The sequence below is a fragment of the Thunnus maccoyii genome, chromosome 6, assembly GCF_910596095.1.
Source record: "Thunnus maccoyii chromosome 6, fThuMac1.1, whole genome shotgun sequence".
Taxonomy (NCBI): domain Eukaryota; kingdom Metazoa; phylum Chordata; class Actinopteri; order Scombriformes; family Scombridae; genus Thunnus; species Thunnus maccoyii.
In genome coordinates, this window is record NC_056538.1 from 5,199,866 (window position 1) to 5,223,949 (window position 24,084).

The window sequence follows — 24,084 nt, forward strand, 5'->3', positions numbered from 1 at the left end:
AAGGTTAACGTGACCTTGCTCGACCTACGCACCTCTCGTGAGTCAAACATGATGATCATTTTATCACCACGAGACTACTGACTGTCCCGTAGAGCAACAAAGGGGGGTTGTACTAAAACTATAAATTAAGCACTGGATAAAAAGAATTCCTTGTTTGCTAACAACACTAATTTGATAATGTACTACTGTATGAGCCTGCAGCTCTGAACCTTGAAACACAAAGAGACTGTTGGATATTCCACTCAACTGTGGACCATGAGCTAATGTCCATGTATCTAATATCAGATTAGTTCAGTAACTGGTCAACCTTATGTCAAAACATGCATGTCACCAACTGGGCTACTGGTCCTTTAAATCACCCCCAGCCTTAGTTGAGTGGCACTGAAATAGTTAATAGAGTAGTTGATTAATAGAAAATATATTGCCATTTTGCTAATCGATTAATTATCAAATACCAAGTAAAAATAACTAACCTTTATTGGAATTTGTCATTATTTTTGACATTTTGTTGACTAAACATTATATTCATTATTCAAAAGAATTATTGATGATAGATGAACCAACAGAGAATATAATCATTAGATACAACCTCAGTTTGATCTACATGTGATTCACCCAAAACTCTATTCATGAAGCTTTCTCTCAGCAGTTCCTTACTTATTAGCAAACATTCCTCTGAGCAAGAGAGTCAGAAGTATGTGTTGCCCTGCACATACACATGTAAATATATGCATGACATTGTCTCACGCGTTCAAAGTGTGATGATGATAATGAGTGGGTGTGACGGGTTCCTCCATACTGCAGTTTAGCGTGGGGCGTGCCTATTGTGCGCTGACTGACACATTGTGGGGGAAAATGTCATGGATGATCTCATGACTGATGGACACCAGAATGACAGCCCCCTGTGACTGCTTCCTGAGCGCTCATCATGTCATGTTAGGTCATCCATCCTCAGGAAAAACACTGGAGTTGTGCTTTGTCTTATTGGTGATGATGATGAAAGTTCCACCCTGCAGTGAACATCAAGCCATTTAAGCGTATAGTCAGAAAAGCTTGCTAAGTAAGGCTGCAACTATCAATTATTGTCATTATCGATTAATCTGCTCATATTTTTTCGTCTGGACTATAAAATGATAAACTTTAATTATATAATATTTTTCAAAAACAAGTCCTCATCTTTCATTATGAATGTTTACACTCACCAATGTTGAAGGGTCTCTTGAAATAGCTTTGGCAAAGCAAAGTTAACCTAATCGTGATAGTTTTCAGAAGCTTACAACACAAAAATAACAGCTGTTGGTGCCTCATGGTGCTGTTCATTTTGCGCCATGTTTATGAGTAAGGCAATCTGGTTGACATGACTATGATCCTTGTTTTCCATGTTTCCAATTCATAATATTCAAAATAGATCATGACACATCTTAGAAAACAGCATCATGATGTAACCTCTCTTTAGCTTTACAAAGTTTTGTTCAGGAGCTATCAATGAGCTATAAACCTGAGACAATATTCACTGTTGAATTTAGAGCCAGCTCCTTGTAAACACAACCTTTCACTCACACTTTCCCTCCTTGGCTCCAGCAAACAAACAGCTACTGTAAGGCCATGGTGGCATGCCGGAGTGAAAGCTTTCTTGATTGTGCCCCAAGTAGGTCTTGTTCTTGCTTTGTGTCTAGACTTTCCGTTGAGTCAATAATATTTTTAGACTGCCCTACTCTCAGTTATTCACCTTGGTCAGGCAGCTTATGGTTTGATGAAACACAGTCTGGTGTGAGTTGGAGCTTACTTTGTTCTTTAGTGAACACGGTCCAGTACTTTAATAGCTCAGTTTTATCTAGCTATTATTATGGGTCTGCTTGATTGGTAGGGGTCAGTGTGTGGTATGTCTATCATGACAGATATTTTAAGATTTAACTAAAACTGTTCAAGTACTATATCAAGCCCATGGATGCTCCTGTATCAATACTGGGATCTTGACTTCAAATCACAATACTTTGAAGTAAAACAAAGCGTTTCAATTGTCTTTTTACAACAGAGCAATAGTGCTTTGACATCTATCTATTCATCCGTTTCCTAGATGTTTATCCAGGTCAGGATCATGGTGGCAACAATGAACATTTACAGTTTTGGGGTACATCTTTATCAGGTGTCCAAGCCACCTGAAGTGGCTCCTCAGATGTGGTGTTTGAACCCTGAGATTCTCTCCATTGGCAGAAATGTTCACCCACTCGTGCACTGTGAGTCTAGCCAACAGCTTAGAATTTTTTTTTCAGCCATTTTGGTCACTACCCTACTCTGCACCACAGTCTGATACAACGGTTACATTACTGAAGCCCAAAGGCCAAGAAATCATACCTAGATTATGTTTTCTTCTGTCCTAGCCGCGATGTGAATATTGAGCATGAATGTTCATTCTTGATCTTGGAAACAGTAATTTGACAAAATTATTTTAACACAAGGTCCACTTTTTAGCCTTTTTGCAGGGCTTTTGACTGCAACTCCTGGTCTTCATTTGCCCAGTTGACATGGAGATGGCTCATTTGTGATCATGTGACCTAAGTATGGAGCTTAAGTTATGTGATAATAGGTGGTTGTATATGAGTTGAAATGTGGACATTGAGTTTAGCTTATTTTGTCAGAATAATGGAATGTTTTGTTTTGTTTTGCTTTGATTTTTGCATTTGATTAATTTAGAGCTAGAATTCCTCATTATAAGCAGGTCGGCACATTGTTTCAAGAATTGAAAAAGTGAGTTAGATTGTTCATTTTGCTAACATAATGGTTTTGTAGCCAACGTACTCTGATATCCAGTTCTACAGTGACCGTACAGAAGACTTCATTCTGTTCTTGAACTCTCCCACATGTTCATGTGAACTCTCCCACATGCTTCTACTGAGGTGATGTCAGCATTTAGCATCAGTGCTAGCAAGTTAAAGAATGCCTTGTAGGAATTTAGATTAAAGGCCTAGGTTCGCCATCAACAGCAATGAATTGTTTTAATTGCCTTCCAAAGGAATATGTTGTGCCTGGGTGGAATTTAAACACTTGAGTGAGGAGATTTACAGCCTAATGTGCCTAATTTAGCTTTGGGAATAGAGCAGCTATCCCTAGGTAATTGTACTCTGACTTCTCCTAGATAACATTGCTCAGAGACTGCTTTTGTCCCATTTTTATAACAGGCTGCACAGCTCTTTGCATCAGATATCAGAATACAAACATTGACTCTTTGCCCCTTTCTAACGTTGTAGTTTTCCACCTCAAGGATTTAGACACTCAGACATACACACACACACACACACACATACGCACACACATGTTTAGCCTGGTAATGGAATGTACTCCTTGGCTATTTGTTGTGTACACAGGCTTGAGCCTGGGTCATGAGATTGCTGCTGGGGACTTGTTGCACTTCTCTCACCCTACACATCGGTTCAGTTGAAATCAGACACAGTAAGCACAGTATGAATTACAATCATTGTAACTCAATCATGTTGCACTGACGTGGTCAGCAGCTGATCATTTAAATGAAAGGAAACAAAAGACGGCGGAAGACAATAAGCTGCATTAGTTTGGAAACTTGTTTAAAAGTGTCTGAAAGGTCCAGCCTCAAATCATCAGTCATCAAGTGCTTGTAGTCAACAGCCTTGTGTAACCACCAGCACTGCTATAGTATTCTACTTCTGATATTTCCTCATGACAAACAGCTTCTCTATTTTGGACTGTCCAAAGTGTCGAAATTTAACCCTTGTTCACTAAAAAGGATGTAACAGCACATTGCCAAGTCCTCCAGGCTCAGTCGGAGTCAGTCACAGTTTTGTTTGTCACCTGGCCGTGGTCATGAAATTGAAAACCACTGATGCAAGCAAATTTTGCTTTCCAAGAGGTCTATGGTTGCAATCAAGAGGAGTTGTTTAGAGAGAGATGAGTTTGTTGTATCATTGAGCTGTAAAACCCTGTAAACAAATTATGATTGAGTTCCTCAGCTTATATTTTAGCTGGTGCCACTGGCATCATTTCTTAAAGCAGTGTTTGATTAATTAATTGAAAAATACTTGGATACTCAGCCCTAAAGCTGCTACTGTATTGTCAATATTTTTATATTAACAGTATGATTCAACAAACAGTTATCACCTGACCCCACAGATCCCCTCAGTTCTATGTAACATTTTAGCATCTTTCAGCTCATTGTTAGTTTTTACGACCATAGACTGTAAAAAATATGGATGTAGCCACCGTGACGTCACCCATTGGTTTCTGAAGAGTGGTTTTGAAGCTCAAAGTGGGTGTCTCCGGCCATCGCCATCTTGGCGGTGCCTGACTCTACCTAACTCCCAGCTAATCCAAAATGAGCAAAGAGGTGCAGCTCATCAAGGATGGCTGAAACTAGCCACCTAGCAGCTAGAGACCTGTCACTCAAAGCGGCCACGTCCTTAATTATGCATAACTTTACGGCTTAATAAAATTTAAACTGGTGAGTAATAACAATTCACCCCACGTACAGTTGTCATGAAAGGGGAAATTAGCTTTAAAGACCAGAACTGTTTTTTGTACCAGGCTGTCAATATGTTTATTTCTGCTGTTTTAACGTGGGGGTCTATGGGGATTGATTCACCTTTGGAGCCTCAAGTGGCCATTCAAGGAACTGCAGTTTTTGGCACTTCCACATTGGCTTCATTTTTCACTTTTACATTTATCTGTGTAGCCTATTATGTAGTATGAAATTGCTGTGTAAGCTAATAGTATTAATTAGTATAGAATTTTCTTGTCACTGGTGTCAAGGTAACAACACTGTATTCTTTTTTGGTAGTTTGTTTTTTGTTTTTTACCATTTTACATGCACATTAATATGTCCTGGCTATGACAATATTCTGAATTTGATACAGGTCATGTAAACAGCATATTCCGCATTAGTCTTTATTCCGAATGTAGCATTTTCCAATTAAGACATATGGGATATGCCGGTATTATTCGGGTTTCAGGAGCATTACATCAATCAATCAATCAATCAATTTTTATTTATATAGCGCCAAATCACAACAAAAGTCATCTCAGGGCACTTTTCACATAGAGCAGGTCTAGACCGTACTCTTTAATTTACAGAAACCCAACAATTCCCCCATAAGCAAGCACTTGGCGACAGCGGTAAGGAAAAACTCCCCTTTAACGGGTAGAAACCTCAAGCAGAACCCGGCTCTTGGGTACTGTATGCATGTATACAGTACATTTGGAATATGCGTTTCAACTGGGGTATTTACCACACACGGCTTCTCGCCTGTTTACCCCTGCACAGGCAAGATGACATATGCTGGAGCAGGAAGGCGGACAGAGGAGAGGAATGAGAGGAGAGCTGTTCAGGGAGGGCTGGAAAAACAGAACGCGCCTTCTCCACGATGGGGGCGGAGGGGATTGGTTATTATCCTGACATGCAGTCATGGACTGACGCTGACAACTCAGTGTGATGCACCAAAAACACTCAGCAGTGTAGTAAACATCATGGAACAAGCTGGACGTAATTATAAATGTATAATATCAGTCATATCAGTATCACTTATAAATATCAGGCAGCAGCTCACTGATGTTTTTCACCTTGCTGGTTTACTTCACTGCCTGCAGAGATCTTGAGTTTCCTGTTCCTACTGGAGCAGAAGGAAACCCTGTAAACCCTCTGCATGGAAACACCTTAGTAGGAATATTGTCTTTTTTTCGGAACAATGGCAAAAAACAGAATATTTTGTGCATGTAAACGTAGTCACTGTCTATACTGGGTTGGTAAACTATCTATATTTGGGTAATGTGGATGAAATCTAGGATTGCAGCAGTGATTCATCTTCGTCTTCATTAAATTAGAGTGAAGCTACTACCAAACCACTATTCTTTGTGTTGCTGGTGATTCACCAGAAACTTTTTTAGGTCAGCTGACCCTAATTTTAGAACCATAGGGCGAGACTTTAATAAAGGCTCATCCATATAGACCTTTTTCACAGCAGACATTCGACTTTAATAATAGGTAAAGCACAGGTGCTACTAATAACTTTAATGATGGCACTGCTCCCTTAAATTGTCTCAGTGAAATGGAACTCAGCAATCATTAAGTTTATTAATTACACCTGCGTTTTTCCTACTGTGCCATGTTAAAATGTCCTCTGTGAAAAAGCTCTATTGTCACATTTATACTCCAGTGTCTCTTTCATCTGTTATTATGCTGTCTACCACCTAATAGAAGGTATTGTGGCATATAAGTATTTACGTTAGTTTTCTGTCATGATCATTATGGACTAGATGAGTAGTCTCCTTGGACCACAGCATAAAGTCCTTCAGGTTGTTGCAGCAGCGTGGAGGATGGACTCTGACGTAGACAGCACGGCTGGAGGCGGTCGCTGACGTTTGTTGTAGGCCGACTTTCACCCGAGCCAGAAGGGGCGGACCTGCAGTCCTGTAAAACGGAATGAGAGCACAATATACATTTAATGCCATTTAAAGACCTGCTCTACACCTGCGTAGAATGATACAGCAGTCATCCGCTCTTGTCATCAGGAGGTGTTTTATCTGCGCTTTACCGCTCGTCATATGCTTATTATACTGTAAGTAGAATAATTTAAAGGGAAAGTAACAGGTCTTCTATTCGGCGTGATTTGTGTGGTTGGTCCCGTTATTTGAATGAATGAATGACAACAGACAGAGATCCTATCAAAAACGGAGTGCAAAGTCTAATTCGCCTTCTTGCAATAGAAAACGGCTCAATATCCAGGAGGAGCCGAACGGAAAACCGTCGCTGTTGTCTGAATAAGTCGCACCAGGTCGTCGGCTTCATCCCTCCGCCAGCATGCCGAGCATGCGACAGTCCTACACGGTGACCGTACCTGAGGAGCCGCCGGCAGCCGCGTTCCCGTTTCTGAAGCAGGAGATGCGGAGGAAAGGCAGCATGTCTGGCTCCGTGCTGGTGTCAACTTTCGTAGGGCTTCTCATAAACCAAGCCAAGGTAAGAGAGAGAGGTACCTCAGCCAAACACCACTCAGAAATCAGGCAATTTAATGTTTACACAGTATTATTTGTTTCTTATGGGCTAAGCTGTGAAACTCGTTTAATTCTCTTTGTGAATGGCTGGTTTTCACTATGAAATGAGGCATATATCAAGCAGTTATTCAATAACAGTCACTGGTGCGTGTGTGGGATTCACTAACGTTATCTCATGTCACCAAAATACTTCGCTGTGGTTGGTAACAAGCAGTGTGGACGAGCAGTAAATATGAATATATAATTAAAAGCGCTACTTTTGTTGTCACATTGTGTTGAATTTATTAGAAGCTCGTGACAATAAACTGTATGAAACGGGTCAATGTGTTTAAAGGCAGGAGTGTGAGCAAGAATTGGGACAACGGTTCACAGATTTTGTTGGGAGAGTTACAGCAGACAGAAATAGCGTTTTGTCCTTATAAAGACGAAAGGGTTGAGTATGTAACTGACAGCTTTATGTATCTTGTGAAAGATGATGTCAGTTTAACGTTGAAGTGAGTCATTTGCAGAGGTAAGCCGCTCTCTTAAGCCGCTGTACTCCGCTGTGCCAGGATCAGTAGGCCTGCAATCGCAGGTCACTGGTTATATAACCACCGTTTAATCCCCATCATACACTACAGCTGCTCTTACTATACTGCTCTAATGTACTGTAGGCTTATCATGGAAATAAGTACAGAAATAACCCATCCTGACAGGGCTTTCTTTCTGCACTGAACTATCTAGGATATGTGTTTTGCCTCCGGCTGTTTCCATATGGACACAGCCACATAATGTAGGTCTCAGTACATAATGTACAGAATAATCACCAAGCTAGTGCTCATTTAGACAATAGACTTAAGGCAGTAATTTTAACTTAGTTAATACTGAAATTTTGTTCAGATTTTTGATAATTTTATAATTCTCATGTCCTATAATACCAGAAGTTAAAGGGATAGAAATTTCTCATTTCCTCTGTAAAATAATATTGACAAGTGCAAGACGAAACACCTCTCTAAAGCCAGGTGAACTCATTGCTCCCAAAAGTGAAGTGAAGCAGATATTTCTGTGGATTTTACCCTGAGTTAACTCTTCCCTCACTGGGATGATTTCTGAAATCACAAGTTAAAAATAAACTAAATAAATACTGATGCGGTTGGAAATGGGTTCAGCAGCCCTACTGTCTCTGACTGATAATGAGAGACGGTTCATGCATTCTTTGGCTTAAAGCTGTCATTACTGTTTTCACCCTGTGTACATAAATGGATGTTACAATTACTCATGCGTTGTTGGCTAAAGTGAAGTTTAAAAGCCTACTTGTCAGCTGTATTTGTCATGATATGAGAAGAACAAGAGGAATGAGTTTAGTTTGTGATCACTACAGCCTTGCTGCTGCCTTTCTGTGTGTGTGCGTGTGTGTGTGCGTGTGTGTGTGTGTATAGTCCCGAGCTACAGCGTGGAGTGGAGCTGCTTCTGTTATGTAATGTGAAATCACATTAGAATACACTTTAGCGCTGGCCAGGCCTGGCAGCTTGGCACGCTCCATGTTTTGTTGTCAGCGTCCACCTGCTCCTCCTGTCCTGTCCTTCTTCTTCCACTCTTGCTCATCATCTGTCCTCCACTCCTCCCCTCCCCTGTAGACCACCGGATGCATGGCAAGGGAACGTGCTCTGTCTTCCTCTTGATGTGTGTGTGTGTGTGCGAGTCTCCACATCAGAAAAAATGTGCGCATGAACTTTCATGAGGGTGTGTGTGATTATCTGTGTTCATCCACATGTTTCTGCACAGCAGGCTCACAGCACATCAGCACTGACAGCTGTAAGGTTAAAGGTTGCTTTCTGCAGCAGCTCTCTAACTCGTCCTCTACAATGTGATCAGTGGTACCTAAAACTAACGCTGAAATGCATAATTGATAAGTCAGTTGACAGTAAATTAATCATCAACAATTTTCATAATTTATTGATTGTTGAATTCCTTTATGAAGCGAAAAATCCCAGCTTCTCCAGTGTGAAGACTTTCTCTGTATTGTATCAGTGTAGATTGAATATAATTGAGTTGTGTATTGTTGGTTAAAGGGCTCTGCAATATAGTTGAAATAACTATCACAATATGATATAAAACTGTCTCTATTTATTTTTTATGACTCTTCACACTTCAACCTGTCATTTTACTTTATTACAATAAGCTCAAAATCATTCATTTGGACTACTGAATGTTAATAAACGATAACATGATACGTTCATATCATCACAGTATGATTCCACATAAAACCAATGAATGTTGATATTGAAAAATTGCTTCTCTTATGGAACTAGTGATGAGCTTTTTTCACTATTTTTTTTCTTGTGTAAGTGATAATGAAAATGGTCAGTAATTCAATGTGAAATGAACCTTTTGTCTATCCAAAAAAATATGAATGTGAATAAGTAGCTGAAACAATTAGTCCATCATCTGAAAATTAATCAGAAACTATTTTGACAATCAAATAATCATTTCAGTCCTTCTTCCTAAATGTGACAATGATGACAGTTCATTTATATTTTAGACTGTTTAGAGAAGAAAATTGAAGACATCACTATGGACTCTGAGAAATTCTGTCACTATTTTTCTTAACATTTCTTGGACTAAATGATTAATCGACCGATTGAGCAAATAATCAGCAGATTAATTGTTTTCAGTGCAAGTGTTAAAAAGTGTTGCTCATTTACTTATGAATCTTTTCAGAAATATAACATTATCCTTGCTGATATTTCTACCAAAGACAAATATCACCAGCTTGTGGTTTCTGTCAGAGTCTGAACGTACAGCACTGGTTTCACTTCAGTGGGAGTAACTTGCCAGTAGATCTTCCATATGAGGGTAGCACGTGTTTATCGATGCTTACAGTACTGAGCTGTACTGCTGGTACGTTGTCACACATTAATATTTGGTTATTTTCCGTCTACCTGTCAGGAGCTGTGGTGTGATCTTCCAGTGTAGCATGTTATGATTAGACATAGGCGTAGCTTCAGCGTAATGTAAACACAGGCCGGTTAGCTGGCAGTTTACTTATCTACCATTGATATGCATACCAGCAGAGAAGGCTGAAGATGAACAGGGCTGTTACATAAGAAGTTCATGCATTACTTTATGGTCACATGCTCTCTAGCTGTTAATCTAAACAATGTTAGATTTTTACTGTTCGAATGCATGAATGAAATGCAACCAAGTGGCCGATTCAAAGGGTCGCAGGCTATATTTATTTTTATTTCTCAGAAAGACAGCCATTCTTCTCAGTAAGAGAATCTCACTATTTACTTGTTTGCATGTGTGTGTGTGTGTGTGCAAGTGCGTGAGAGCGTGAGAGAGAGATGAGCTGTGGCTCCACGTCAGCGGACACTGGCTCAACAAGCTCTGATGACTGGTTTCATCCTTCTGTGTGTTTGAAGGGAGAAATAAATAGATCGCCCGTCCTTCCCTATCAAGTGTTTTTGCCAACGCCGAGTGTGTGTTTGTGATCACACACCCGCACACAAGCGTGTGAGCAGAAGTGACACTCACACGTTTGTGTGTGTGTGTGTATAGGAGTTCACACTCAACAGTAGCAATACGAGGTAACTCATAGAGAGCGAGAGAGAGATTGTTTATGATGGTCTGCCAAATAGAGAGACAGGTCAGAACAGACTGTTCTGCTGCTCTCTCTCACGCTGGTTTGCCAGCCAATCAGCAGTTGGCATTCTGCACTGCCAGGTGGACCCAGGCATCCTGCTGCTGGTAGTGTGAAGTTCAGTTTACAGCCTGAGCAGAGAGGGGGGGAAAGTGGCACTTGTTATTGCTTTGGTTTTGTTATGACAGCATTGCCAATACTGCAAATAGGTATTAGTCATCCACATTGATTTTGAGTTCCCATTAGTATGCAGCATGAATATGGTGGTTGGATATTATTACATTACTGGTTTCAGTGGAGAGTTTTAGTAGAACATGGTGGTGTAATAGTCATTTTTAAATGTTATAATTGTTGTGATTCTGGTAATGTAATATTTTTATGTATAGTGTTCTAGCTATCCCTTTAATATCTCTGTATCAGGCCATTGTGGGCAATGTTGTAAATCAGTGAGCAGGGCTGCTTTATGGCAATATCAGATTTTTTTTTAAGAGATGTTTTTGGGCATTTTTGCCTTTTTAATGGAGAGCTGATAGAGGACAAGCAGGTACAGAAAAACAAGGGGGAGTGAGAGAGAGAGAGAGGTATAACATGCAACAGCTGCAAGGACGCTCCTAGATTATTTTATATTTGCATCAATGTGATGAAATATCTTGCTTTGTCAGGTATTTGCTGGTGTATAGGATTTCATTAGTTATTAATATGTCGATTATTTTTTCAATTAATCAATTTGTTGTTTGATCTATAAAATTTTGGGATCACTGTTTCCCACAGCCCAAGATGCAACCTCAAATGTCGTGTTTTGTCCTGACCAACAATCCAATTCGGGACGAAAATATCCCAAAGATATTCAGTTTACTAACATAGAAGAGTAAAGAAACCAGAAAATACCCCCCCCCCCCCCCTAATATCAGATGGTACAGTGATTTTCAGAAGACTCATGTGCACTCATTTATAGTTTGGAATAAGCTTCCTTCTGGGATTTACGTGAGGCTATATCACTCGTGCTCTGAGCTTATTATTCTCCCACACCATCTCCAGTCTCCAGAAGGTTTAGATTACTAAGGAGCTGCTGCGGCAACAAGTGCACAGAGGTTGTTTGAGGTAGTCTGGATGTAACGTTAGCTTCACTTCTGTTCAAACGAGAAGAAATGTTCTTTGTGCACTTGCCCTACATCCTAAAATTTACATTTATTCTTACTTAGACAGTTTTTTAGAATAGGATAGGGACTTCCAAGCAATACACATAAGCACTTATAGGGAACTTTTCCTATAAGTGCTTATGCATATCCCTCGTCCGTTTGAAATTCGTTCCCCCTACACATTTATTTCCTCATGACCAGAATATAGCCTGAAAAATCCTTCAGTTAGTCGAGCCTGTCCTTTCTGTTGTCACCTTTTGATCAGCTGATGTGCGACAGTATGTAAGGCATTTGTCACACTGGATTCCTTAGATTACACTTGATGTAAACACACAATGCGTGCTAGACAGTTAATCTCCCCGCTGTTGGTCAAAGTTCACGGAGTGGTGAGATGAACAGTTGTCCAAGCAGCAGCTTATACAGTTTAAGACACAGAGCTGCTCTTTGTATGCAGATACTGAATGAGGAACGATCCTATTTTTCAGCGTTTTCTGTCCATCTTTTTTTAAAATATTTTGCAATATGATATAAAACTGTCTCCATCAGTTTCTGTTTCCTAGCCCAGTGTAACGTTGTCTTCCTCTGTTTCCCTGTTATGTCACCCTGGTAGAGAAAAGCCAGAGTCAGAGATTATTCATTTCTTCCTGCCTCCCCACCTTGCTTTGACCTATTTCCTCTGCTCCAACACCACCCTCCATCCCCCCTGACCGGCCATCAGTCCTAGATCTTTGGATTAATTGAGCACGATGGACGGACAGATTTTTACCTCCACCGAGCCGGTTACACGCCAAAGCGACATTTCCGCTGTCTCTTATTCCGAGCTTTAGGAAGCGTTTCAACGTGGCCTCTGGAATGCTTTTTAATGCAGCCTCTCTGTTCCTGACGCTTTTAAGCCTCGGAGGACTAGGGTTTCAAAAGTAGCTCGCTGGTTGCCGGAGCTGCTTCTGACATTCATGAATAGAGCATTTATACAAAGTTATCCCCCTGGGCCGCCTCTTTTGTGTACAGTATGTATCAGCCCGCTCACAAGGAACCACTGGGATTATGAACAGTGGATGTATGTTCCCTCTTGTGACTATTGGTTTCATTTATCTCCTCTTTCTTTTTTTTTTCTTTCCCATCCTTTCATCTCTTCTTCTACAAAACAAAATTCCTTTTCTAGCAGGCATTGATACTTTGATAAAAAAAAACCTTTCTACATCATAGTGTAATTTATTTCCAAGCGCGAGCATGCAAATTAGACAGATGGCGTGGTTTATGAGTGTGTTATGTAAGGTGGTTAATTATTAGACTGTATTATATTACATAGTTAAATACTCATGCTCATGGAATAACTGTTTTGATGTTACTTAGTACTAAGGTGAATTGAATGTCACAGGCGTCTTTTACTGAACAAAAGTTCAAGCAGGTCATGTTGTTAGTGTTACTATGCAGCGTCGTCTTTAAAGCGCTGAAAACTTGGATCCAAATTGGTGGCATTTCTCTATAATGTTAAATATTAATGAAGGAACAATCAAAATAACAGTAAAGTTTAGTGGTGAAAAAACTCCCTTACATGAGTTTAACATTAACAAACTCAACTTATCTGCGTCATCAGAACTGTGTGGGTTCGGTTTGTTTCGATTGATTGACAGAGCTCCAGCAAACCCACCAACTGTCATCAGACTTGGATGCATCACCTTTTTTTTCAAGCTAAGCCACACCCCCGTTCAAAGCAGTGAAAATAACGCAGAGAAAAACACAGATACATAAATCTCTCTTGTGAAAACTGTCGTAACTTTGGCGGAAGATTCTGTGATCACGTAGGATCCCGTCGTTCACAGAAAAAAAAAAAAGAGTCATTTTATCTGTTTTCTGCTGTTGTAAATGCTGAATGTGCTGATCTGCTGCAGCCTTACTGTTAGTGCATGACTTTAATCCCACGTACACACTCTGCGCTGGTTTAAACTGCTTATACTGGAGATTCACAGCAGAATTTGCATAACGGAATTAAGCGTCATTATAGTCGTGCTACAGGCTGGGATCATAGCTTGAGCCAGTGAGTCACAGACGTACTGTACATTAAAGAATCCCGTTTGACACACCGCTGAAGAAATGAAGTGTGGATTATAATTGAGTGTCTGTCAAACGAATAGACAGTAGGATTAAACAAGAGAGAATTAGTGAACATTATTATAAACAATAAATTGCTATTTTACACATTGAAACTGTTAGAGTTTCTAATCTTTAGTGTCATTTACCTGCTACACCCTGCCCTAAAGGGACTGCTTACTCAAAAAATAATGACAATGTGGGTTTTAGTGTCCCATGATGATCTTAATGCCACCTTTAAGCCTGAGTAAAATTTTGAATGAAATACTGAATCAATCTCTTTGTTCCTATGAGATGATAAAACTCTAATTCTGAATATTGTTATTGTTTTCAGCTGTGGTCTAAAAATAATCCTGGTCTAAAGTCACCACTGCTCCAAGTCATCCACTGCAAGTTCTTCACACTCTTAACTCTCACACACACCGAGTCACACACACACACACACACACACACACACACACACACACACACACGCTCCTCTCTCAGCCCCGTCGCTGTGATGTCACAGTGTCCTCTAGCTTTCCATCCTGCAAAAAAAATAAGAATAGCGTTGCTACGGAGACAGAGCCGGGATGCTGTTCCGTCGCCGTGACGTTTGGCAGGGTGGCCGAAGGATCAGCCAATCACGAGTGGACAAGCAGGCGTTATTAAAAGCAAAGCTGCTATTTTTGGGAGCGGCCGTGGCATTACTCAGCAGAGTGCAGCAAAGTCAGACACATTCCAACAGTGGGGAGAAAAAGTAACTGTGTATGTGTGTTTATGAAATAAAAATTCGAGGTGACCAGAGAGGATTTGTCCCGGGCTGTCCTGTGTTCTGTCACAACGGTCAGCGAGCTAGTGAAGCTGGACATACAACAGGAAGTGTTTGTGTATTTATGTTACGTTACCATGGCTAATAAAGTGCTCCATTCACTACAGTGGAATTTACAGGAAGGAGGATTTAAATAAGCCATAGTTAATTAAACTCCACACGCTGTACAGACTCTTTCTCCTGAATAATAGATGGCAGAGGTTATTTATATAATAGTAAAAAGCTCTTCCTGTATCATAACTAGATAAGCTGCAGGCTCACGTTACTGATGAACAAGCGAACATACTCCCAATCATGTGAAACTCCACCGACAGCAGAGGTCAGGACAGGACTGCTCACTTTGATTTCTGTCCTCACTTTTTGCATCCTTGCTCTAAAGCGCCGGTCTAACTAAAGATCTGCCGTGTAGAGCTGAAATTAAAGAAAATTATTCAACAAGTACAGTATTTTTGATAACAAAGCTGTGCAGTCCCTCATCGTTTTGCTTTTTCGGGATGAAAATATACAATTTTGGTTCATTCTCAGGTCTGTCAATCACCTTTCAGCTGCAGCAGGCTGCCGTTTTTAGCAAAAACCCCTCTGTTAAACGTTGTATGTGCTGGATGTGTAAATAGATGATTGTTTGCTAACAAGTTCACTATAACAACTTTATAAGATGACCATATGTCAGTGTAGTGTTTACAGCTTGTTTTGCTGCCCCCAAGTGGCCAAAAAAATATAAGCGATAGTGAGGCAAAAATGCCTGACATTTGCTTGTTGTAGAAGCTCAAATGTGAGATTTGGCTGCTTTTCTCTGTTCTATATCATCGTAAACTGAAACTCTTTGGGTTGGTGACTATTTGACATACAAAACAAAATTTTAAAACACTTTATGTGCTCTGGGAAATCCTGACAGTCATTTTTCACTATTTTCTGACATTTTACAGACAAAACAAAAAATCTGTCAATCAAATAAGTGATAATGAAAATAATGGTCATTTTCAGCCCTACTTCTGTGAATAGATGAAGGCCACAGCCTTTATTAGTGCTGCACTGTGGTATTCCCACTCCTACGGCCTCTTAGAAAGCATTCTGCTCAGATAGAAATAGTGTACCAGCACCAGTTGTACAGTTTGTATAGTTGTAACAGTTGAATCAGAAGATGATTAGTGTTGAGGCACAGGAGGTTAAGGAGCTCTCAGATCAGAGCACTCCCCAGCACACACCACCCCCTCTGAGACTATGAGATGATCCTTTTCAATGGTGTGATCACAGAGGACTACTCCCTTGGGTCAGTAAGGTCAGCAAGCGTACTCATGTATGCAAATGAATCTCTGTAGCCTTCTGAAGTGTGGCGGTTGTCACGTCACATCCAGGGTGTGGTGCGACTGCAGTCCTCTCTAGCACGTACTGTAGATACTATTTACATCATCTAACTTGACGGTTGTCAGACAAGAAGATGATGCAGCACTTTGAAGTCAAATGTGTTTCCTTACTTTTAAAATCGGTGTCATACTCCGGTAACAAGCCTTTACCAGCACATTTTGCCTTAATTCAGGTTTTTAAAGCTCATTCTGTCAATTCTATTCCCTTCATTTTGGTTTTCTTTGCTGGTGGTATTGATGCAGAGCACATTCAGTGAATCTAGCTTCACCACGGGTGAGGGTAACAGGGAGCATGTGGGTAAGATACATTTCAACTGCCAGTGAGATCAGGTGACTGGTGTTAAGCTGCCGGCCCTGCAGAGTTGCTCTCCACCTAGAAAATACAAGCTCAAGTTACCAGGCTGTTAGTTTCACCTTGTTTCGCTTTCTTGCTTAAAATACTGTGTTATCATGTGGTTTTTATTTCTCATGTGGTTTACTCAGTGCCAGTTGACTCATTGGTCAGGATGTTGGGATGGTAGGGCAGAAGAAAGAAATGATTGTTAGAGGAGTCTATCTTCATTTCACAATTACAATACAGTTACCAAAAGCATGATCGATATGGCAGACGTATAGTTATGTGTATAACTTGAACTCTTGTGAAAAATGAATTAGATTTGGCACAGCGCTTGTTTTATAAAGCGTAATTGTCTGCTGCCTCTGTTTCTTAGTGGAGGGCACAAGTGCATTCCTTATCCACCCCCGTGTTCTTTGTTAGTTCTTCCTCTAGCTACTCAATTATATAACCACTGTACTTATGTAATGAAGTTTAACTGCAGCAAGTGATGACATAAGTTCTGCAAAGCATTTTTTTACCATTTTAAGATTTTGAAATCATAATAATATGCTGGGCCATCTGTTGTGTTTCACCGAGCGAAGACTGTGTTCCTGAAAATCTACATGAGTAAAAGCTACAGTGCAGAAAATCCTCAAGGTGTAGTGATTCAGTGTTATCTACTGTTGTTGATCAAATCTCTGCCATCTGGGAGTGATTACCAAGAGAGGAACTTGATTGCGAGATAACAAAAACAAGTTCCTCTCTAAAGACAATACTCACCAGAAAGGGGGAAAAAAAAAACCTGCGGTCCGTCATTCCTAGAGAGACACAACACACACATTCAAATGCAAAGTGTAGATAGATCATATCTTGATCACATGTCCTGATTTAGATGACTCCCCAGCTGCTTGGGGATATGATTAAAGTATAAATCCAGCCCAAAACAGCTGGTGGCAATGTACATTGCATTCATGTGTTCTTCAGTGGAAAGCTTAATACAAAGAGAACACAGCAATGAATATGTATCTGTGATAACTGATGTAACATTTTCCAATCCCTTGCATCAGTATATGTGAGATTATAGGTTTTCTCAAGGGTTTAAAAAGAGGTTTTAATGTATTCTTCATCTTCCAGTAATAATAAATACAGTTATTAAGGGTAGAAAATGCACAGCTATAACTTTACCCTTGTCAAACACACTTCAGCTCAAATAAAAGCAGTTTCCGGAGGTTCTCTGGGGTTTGTTCAGATGCATTTTGGAAAATGTAGGAATTCACTAACTTAAAGAGAAGTTTACAAGTGACTGGAAGAATGACTGACCAAATGTGTAATTTATAACACTTAGCTATTGATCATCACAGATTCAGTTTAGTTTAAAAATAATTCCTGGGCAAGAGTGGAATAAATATTTATTTCTAATGTACTGTTCATATGTCTTATGGCTCCTGGAATAAAAGAAAACGATTGGAAATTTACATTTTTTCCACTGTTAATGATTGTTGGGAGACTGTGTGCAGGTATTTACATTTAAACTCAAAGAGGATTTACCATCTGTGTTTATCTTAATATTGTGTCTTTTGTCTTTCAGAACTCAAAGAGTGCCCAAGGACTGGTGGGATTAAAGAACCTAGGAAACACTGTGAGTACAGCAGCTACGTACAAATCTTACTACAATCTGTCTCAGGCCAAAACTCCTGTTGTAGTGTTATAATGTTATAATGTTTATAGTGATTTCTTATTCTAAGCTGATTTATGAGGGAGAAACTCACACAGAAATCCCAAAATCCAGTTAGTGTTAGAGTGATATCAGTTTGTTAATATGTGTCCACATAAGAGTGGTGGTCCAGCAGAGTGTCTGCCAGGCAACAGGCAGAAGGAGCGCTCCTAAAATAAACGTTTGTGTGTGTGTGTGTGTGTGTTGCTGTCAGTTTGTGTACAGTAACCTAATCAGAGAGCTCTGAACTATGGACCAGGGAGGACTCGTTCTCTCTCTCTCTAACTGGTTTGATCTTACCAAATTGCACGTGTCTCATGTGGACACGTGACGGGAGCAGCAGTATATACACACAGTGCCGTCTTTGACAACGTGTGTGTGTGTGTGTGATACTACCGATTTGAGAGTCATCCCTGAATCAGGACTCTCTCACACTGGGAATGTGATATTTCATCTGTAAGGGAATCCAATTGTGTGCGTGTTTTATCTTTGCAGTGTTTCATGAACAGTATCCTGCAGTGTCTCAGCAACACACACAGCCTGCGAGACTACTGCCTGCACAACTCGCACCGCAGAGACCTTAACAACAACAGCCGCACCAACACAGCCCTCATGGAAGGTGAGAGACGTGTCACACAGGCCCCCTAGAGTCCAAAACAAACACTCGACACAGCTGCTGACACACATCACACTCATTTCCCTCCGTACCTCCGGATTATGTTTGCATCTCCAGATTTGTCTGTGTTTGGAAATCAGACACTGAGAATAGGATCTCTAGGTGTTTTAAATGCTTCGGGTTTCTTGAAAATATGGAAAATCTGACACAAAACATGCAAATGAGTTAAATCCTTACTGACACTGTTATAGTTGCAGAAAGACCCAAGTGCATTTTATGTCTCAGCCTCTGAGTAACGTGAGTGTTTTTGTGTGTTTGTGTAGAATTTGCCAAGCTGATACAGACCATGTGGACGTCATCCAGTAGTGAGGCGGTCAGCCCGTCCGAGTTCAAAACTCAGATCCAGAGATACGCTCCCAGATTTGTGGGATACAAGTAAGCTTTATTCTCCTCTTTGCAATATGTGTATAAGCTGTCATACATCTTAGGTCTTTTTGTAGCACCACAGTTTGCATCTGCCTGAACTGATTTATTTGACTGCATGTGTAAACGTTTAGAGAAGGCTTGGGTGGTATCTATTTTTTCATACCTTCATACCTTCCTGACATTTCACCGGAGTATACAGTATATGGTATTTATGTTTAAAATAAATAAATAAAAGCTGAGCTGCTGGTGTCTGACATTGTCAAGCCTACAGTGCTCTGTGTGTAATATGCAGCCTACTGAGACAAGTCTTGCTGGGTTTAAATACTTATGGCCTACAGAGTAATGAATAGATAGGAAATAAGCACCCTTCTTCCATAGATTCTTGCTGGAGGACCCAATGACACTTGTTGCCACAGCAGATACCGAAACATCAGTGGGCTAAATGGAGATGATGTGCGGGTGGTGGTGGCAGACTGGCAGTTGTGTAAAACCATGTGGCTAATAAACTGCTTTATAGTTGGAAGAAGTCATCTCAAGATAAAGTTATACGTGGCAATATTTTCATGATTCTATGCCACTCGCAGTCTCCATCTTTGTCAGCTCAGCTGCCTGTTCCACCAGTAGAGAATGACCTCTCGTGACGCGTGCCATGCACTACAATGCATCACCTCGATACAGCATCTCTGTATCAGTTTAATAGAAAGAGGAGTGTCTGTATTGAAAATTATACCTTCAGGATTTCCAAATACCTTGGTATAAAGTAATACCTTGATACCGCCCAAGCCTGGACTAGAGGTTAGAGATAATTGAGAATACAGTTACACTGGCTGATATTCATACTGTTCACTGACTGTACGTGTGTGTGTGTGTCTTGCAGCCAGCAGGACGCTCAGGAGTTCCTGCGTTTTCTCCTGGACGGTCTGCACAACGAGGTCAACAGGGTCACCGTCAGGCCGAGAGGCACCGTAGAGGACTTTGACCACCTGCCGTAAGTAGTGTGTGTGTTCGTGTGTGTGTGTGGACCTGCACTGATGCCTTTCTGCACAGGTCAGCAGGCAGGATCAGAAGACAAGCTGTGTCTCTGAAGAGAAAGAATGCAGACAGAAATTCAATGAAATTTCTGAATTACAGGGTCAATGACAAAGACTTCAGACGGTATTAAGAATTCTTAAATTTAAATACAAAAGTCTGTTTTTGTATCTGATTGCTGGTAGTCAGGAGATGTTTTACACCTGTAAACTACAGTAGGATTGTATCCACAGTGGTTTGTGCTGCAGGAAGCTGTAAAACCCTTTTTTGTGGAGTTTCAGTCAGCACCATCAGACCTACAGCAAACACGGTCACTACAGTAGCTGGGAAGCTCAACCACTCACAATGGACAATTTTAGTTAAAACTTAAATTAACCTTAATGAATTAATAATTTTTAATTGGTTAATCCATCTATCCATTTTCTGTCACATCTCTGGGTCCAGGTGGCATTAATTTAATTAATTATATGATTAGGAATTATTGTTGTGCTGCTGGGAAAATGTGATGTAATAATAAATAATTATTATATTATACATTCCATGAAACTTTCATACTTTTGCCGATGCATAAAGAGGGACTTCTGAGATGTGTAGACTGTATTCTATGTATCATCAAAAAGGTCTTACATTTAACTTTGTGAACCCTGTAGAAACTTGGGAATTACAATTTTGAAAAGTAAACAGACTAGGAATATTTGGGAATTCTACAAATTAGATATGCTACTGTTGGATAGTATTGTATTACATTTTATTGGAAATGGAACTAAACAGGAAGGAGCACAATTAGATACACTTAAACTTGGAAAAACATCCGGGCCATTGTAGCATCCCTGTTTATATTATGGAGGTATGCAAACAGGGTTTAGACCAGAGCAACATGACCTATGAAGGCTTCATTATGAAGCTTTCATTTAAGGCTGCATGCAAGACTTTTTCCTCCTGTGTGAAGTCTCTGGGGCCCAGATCAGCTTAATGCTCTAATTCTTTTTGGATATAATTATCAGTTATCTAACCATAGCTTGTTTAAGGGTCACAGTTAATCTCTGCAACTTTCCAAATCCCACAATTACTCCCAAAAACAGCTCCACTCTGCCTAAATATTAAAAACAATGCAGATAAAAATGTTCTTTTCCAGCTTGAAAATGTGTCTCAGGATAGAAAGAGTTTTTAAAAAGGTCCTTATTAATCCTTTAATCCTTATGACACATTTACTAGTTTCTCTGCCACCTAGACATTTAGAATAAAGTAGGTCAGATCCTTCAATAGTGGCTGATTACTGCTGTCACCCATTACATTATCAGCCTCTTTACTCAATCACAACAGCTGAGTTTGGATGTCAGTGCACATCAGTTTGGTCTTTAGTGCACACAGTGATTCCTGATATTTGGTGTCTGAATCCAGCAGCATGTCATCCACTGTATGTAACAATAAGACCAGAACAATCAATAATGTCTCATCTGTGCTTTATGTTCAGGGATGAGGAGAAAGGGAAGAAGATGTGGAGTAAATACCTGGAGAGAGAAGACAGTAAGATAGTTGGTGAGTAGAATGATCTTCAAAATCTGACTTTTTATTTGTTTTTCAGACTTTCTGTGACAGGCTGATCTTTTAAACCAATGTGTTCTTTACATGTCAAACCGAAACAAAATCTTGTTCTTCCAGACCTGTTTGTAGGGCAGCTCAAGAGCTCTCTGACCTGCAGCCACTGCGGTTTCTGCTCCACCGTCTTCGACCCCTTCTGGGATCTGTCTCTACCTATCGCCAAGGTTAGGGAACACACACACACACACACACACACACACACACACACACAAACACACACAAATGTAAACAGACATGTGAATGTTGGTCATCAACAGACACAGAACATTAGAGTTGAAATTTCTGAAGTATTGATACATACTTGTTTATACAGCTCTTAACATGAGCTTCTTGGTTTCCTCCCTGTCTCTGTTTGTGCTTTGCTTTGTGTGTGTGTGTGTGTGTGTGTGTGTGTGTGTGTGTGTGTGTGTGTGTGTGTGTGGTTGCTTGTGTGCACGCTAATGTCAATGCATCTATGTTTGTGCTCAGAAGGGCTATGGTGAGGTGAGCCTGATGGACTGCATGCGGCTCTTCACCAAAGAAGACGTCCTGGACGGGGATGAGAAGCCAGTGAGTGATACATTAATTACCTTCTAAAGTCAATTTACCTCATAGTTTTCACTTCCACTCTTAAATAAGATTCTTTCATTTTTTTGATCTGAACACATGTAGTAAATGAAAGTCATTCTGCTTCATGCTGAGTTCAGCTGAGTTGAACCTGGCAGTGAGTGAACCAGCTCTGTATTTGTCCACAGACGTGCTACAGGTGTAAAGCCAGGAGGAGATGCACTAAGAAGTTCACAGTACAGAAGTTCCCCAAGATCTTAGTGCTGCGTATCCTTTCCTCTGGAATCTGTGTCTGATATTACTGCATAATATGTGATATTTGCAGTGAGCCCCTAGCTTGGAGAGCATGATGGTGCCTGTGTCAGTGAGATAGTGTGTATGTATGGTGATTATGGAAACTCTGCAGTGCACAGTACTGCCCTACTGAGGCAAAACGCAGTAACTACACATTTGGCCAAAATTGAGTTGAGATCTGAATTTGACATCTGTTTTACTATACAGAAAATGATTATGCCACAGTGAAAACAGCTTTTTGTATTTGCAGTAACAACTAAACTGAGCTAAAAACCAAATTTAAGTAACTACTCTGGCTTGGTAATCTGTGAATCATCACACAGAACTGCACAGCTAAAACAACAGAGATATATCAAGTAAAAGCTAGCTGATTAGCCACGGCTAGCCTTAGCTAAAACTAAAACTAAATACATACTTATTGATTTTTCCCTAGCTGTTGACATCTTTGTAATTCAGTGAGTTATACATAAATATGCAAAACAACGAGGGAGTAGCTAAATCCAATCATGATGGAGAATAAAAACCCAGCTAAACCTCTGCTAAAGCTAACTAGCCTAGCAGTCTAGCAGTAGCCACCATCTCAGCTTTTCAGTGGAATCCATGTGATTTGGTGGTGGAAGAACCTTTAAGTTACATATTTAAACATATTGAATTGTAAAATCCTTTCTTATATTGATTTCAATATAAATATTGATAGCAGGCAACAGACTCCTAGTAAAACAGGTACAAACATTAAGTAATCAAATTAAAGTTTACTTGCTTAAACAAAGTGGTAAAAATGAACAAGAAAGCTGATAGAACACATTTTGTTGGTAGATGCTGAATATTCCCCTCATTCTGCAAAGATTAACCAAAAGTATGATTTTTTTATGATCAAATAATCTGCCTAAAAAGACATTAAATGAGGACATTAAAACTTTTCTATCTGGTACCCAGTTTGCTAGCCATCTTGAAAACTTGAAACACTTTTTTCTCAATTTCCCCTCTTCCATAGTTACTGCTGTCTACATTGGTAAGGCTGAGTAGTTGATTGCAGTTCAATGAGTCATTACTATTTAGTATTATTTGTTTGATTGGATTATGAAAATGTTTAGTGGCCAGTAGATTTATCAGAGCCATGTATAATCAGAACAGTTGCTCCTTGATTCCTTGCTGTCCAGACCTAAAACGCTTCTCTGAGGCAAGAAGAACCAGCAAACTGTCCACCTTCGTTAACTTCCCTATGAAGGATCTTGACCTGCGGGAGTTTGCCTCTGAAAACAGCAGTAAGTACCACTTGTAGGGTTCTAACATCAGTTTGTAAATGTGGACAATCTGAAAAATAAAATTCTGCAGAAAATACCAAATATATGAATTTTGTGGCATTACAGCATACTTAAAGATATTGTGCAGCAGTGCAAAATGTTGGCGATGTTTATTTATCAGCTTCCAAAAACTAGTTAAACTCTAGTAGATTGTTATAGAACTAATAACCACAGACTCTAACATTGCTTATGTCTC

General features: G+C 40.0%; 1 protein-coding gene across 6 annotated transcripts in view; it reads left to right on the plus strand.

Moving 5' to 3' along the window:
* Positions 1-24,084, plus strand: part of usp2a (ubiquitin specific peptidase 2a) — a 43,373-nt gene that overhangs the window by 16,258 nt on the left and 3,031 nt on the right. For 2 of the 6 annotated variants that reach the window (XM_042414238.1, XM_042414239.1), the window contains exons 4-12: positions 17,946-17,996; positions 18,567-18,690; positions 19,011-19,122; positions 19,991-20,101; positions 21,617-21,681; positions 21,805-21,908; positions 22,213-22,293; positions 22,479-22,557; positions 23,745-23,849. In XM_042414238.1, the coding sequence (XP_042270172.1) occupies positions 17,946-17,996; positions 18,567-18,690; positions 19,011-19,122; positions 19,991-20,101; positions 21,617-21,681; positions 21,805-21,908; positions 22,213-22,293; positions 22,479-22,557; positions 23,745-23,849 (832 nt within the window). Of the gene's footprint in view, positions 1-6,461; positions 6,980-17,945; positions 17,997-18,566; positions 18,691-19,010; positions 19,123-19,990; positions 20,102-21,616; positions 21,682-21,804; positions 21,909-22,212; positions 22,294-22,478; positions 22,558-23,744; positions 23,850-24,084 lie in introns of those variants that run through there. The other 4 variants (XM_042414241.1, XM_042414243.1, XM_042414242.1 and 1 more) reach the window with 4 other exon arrangements.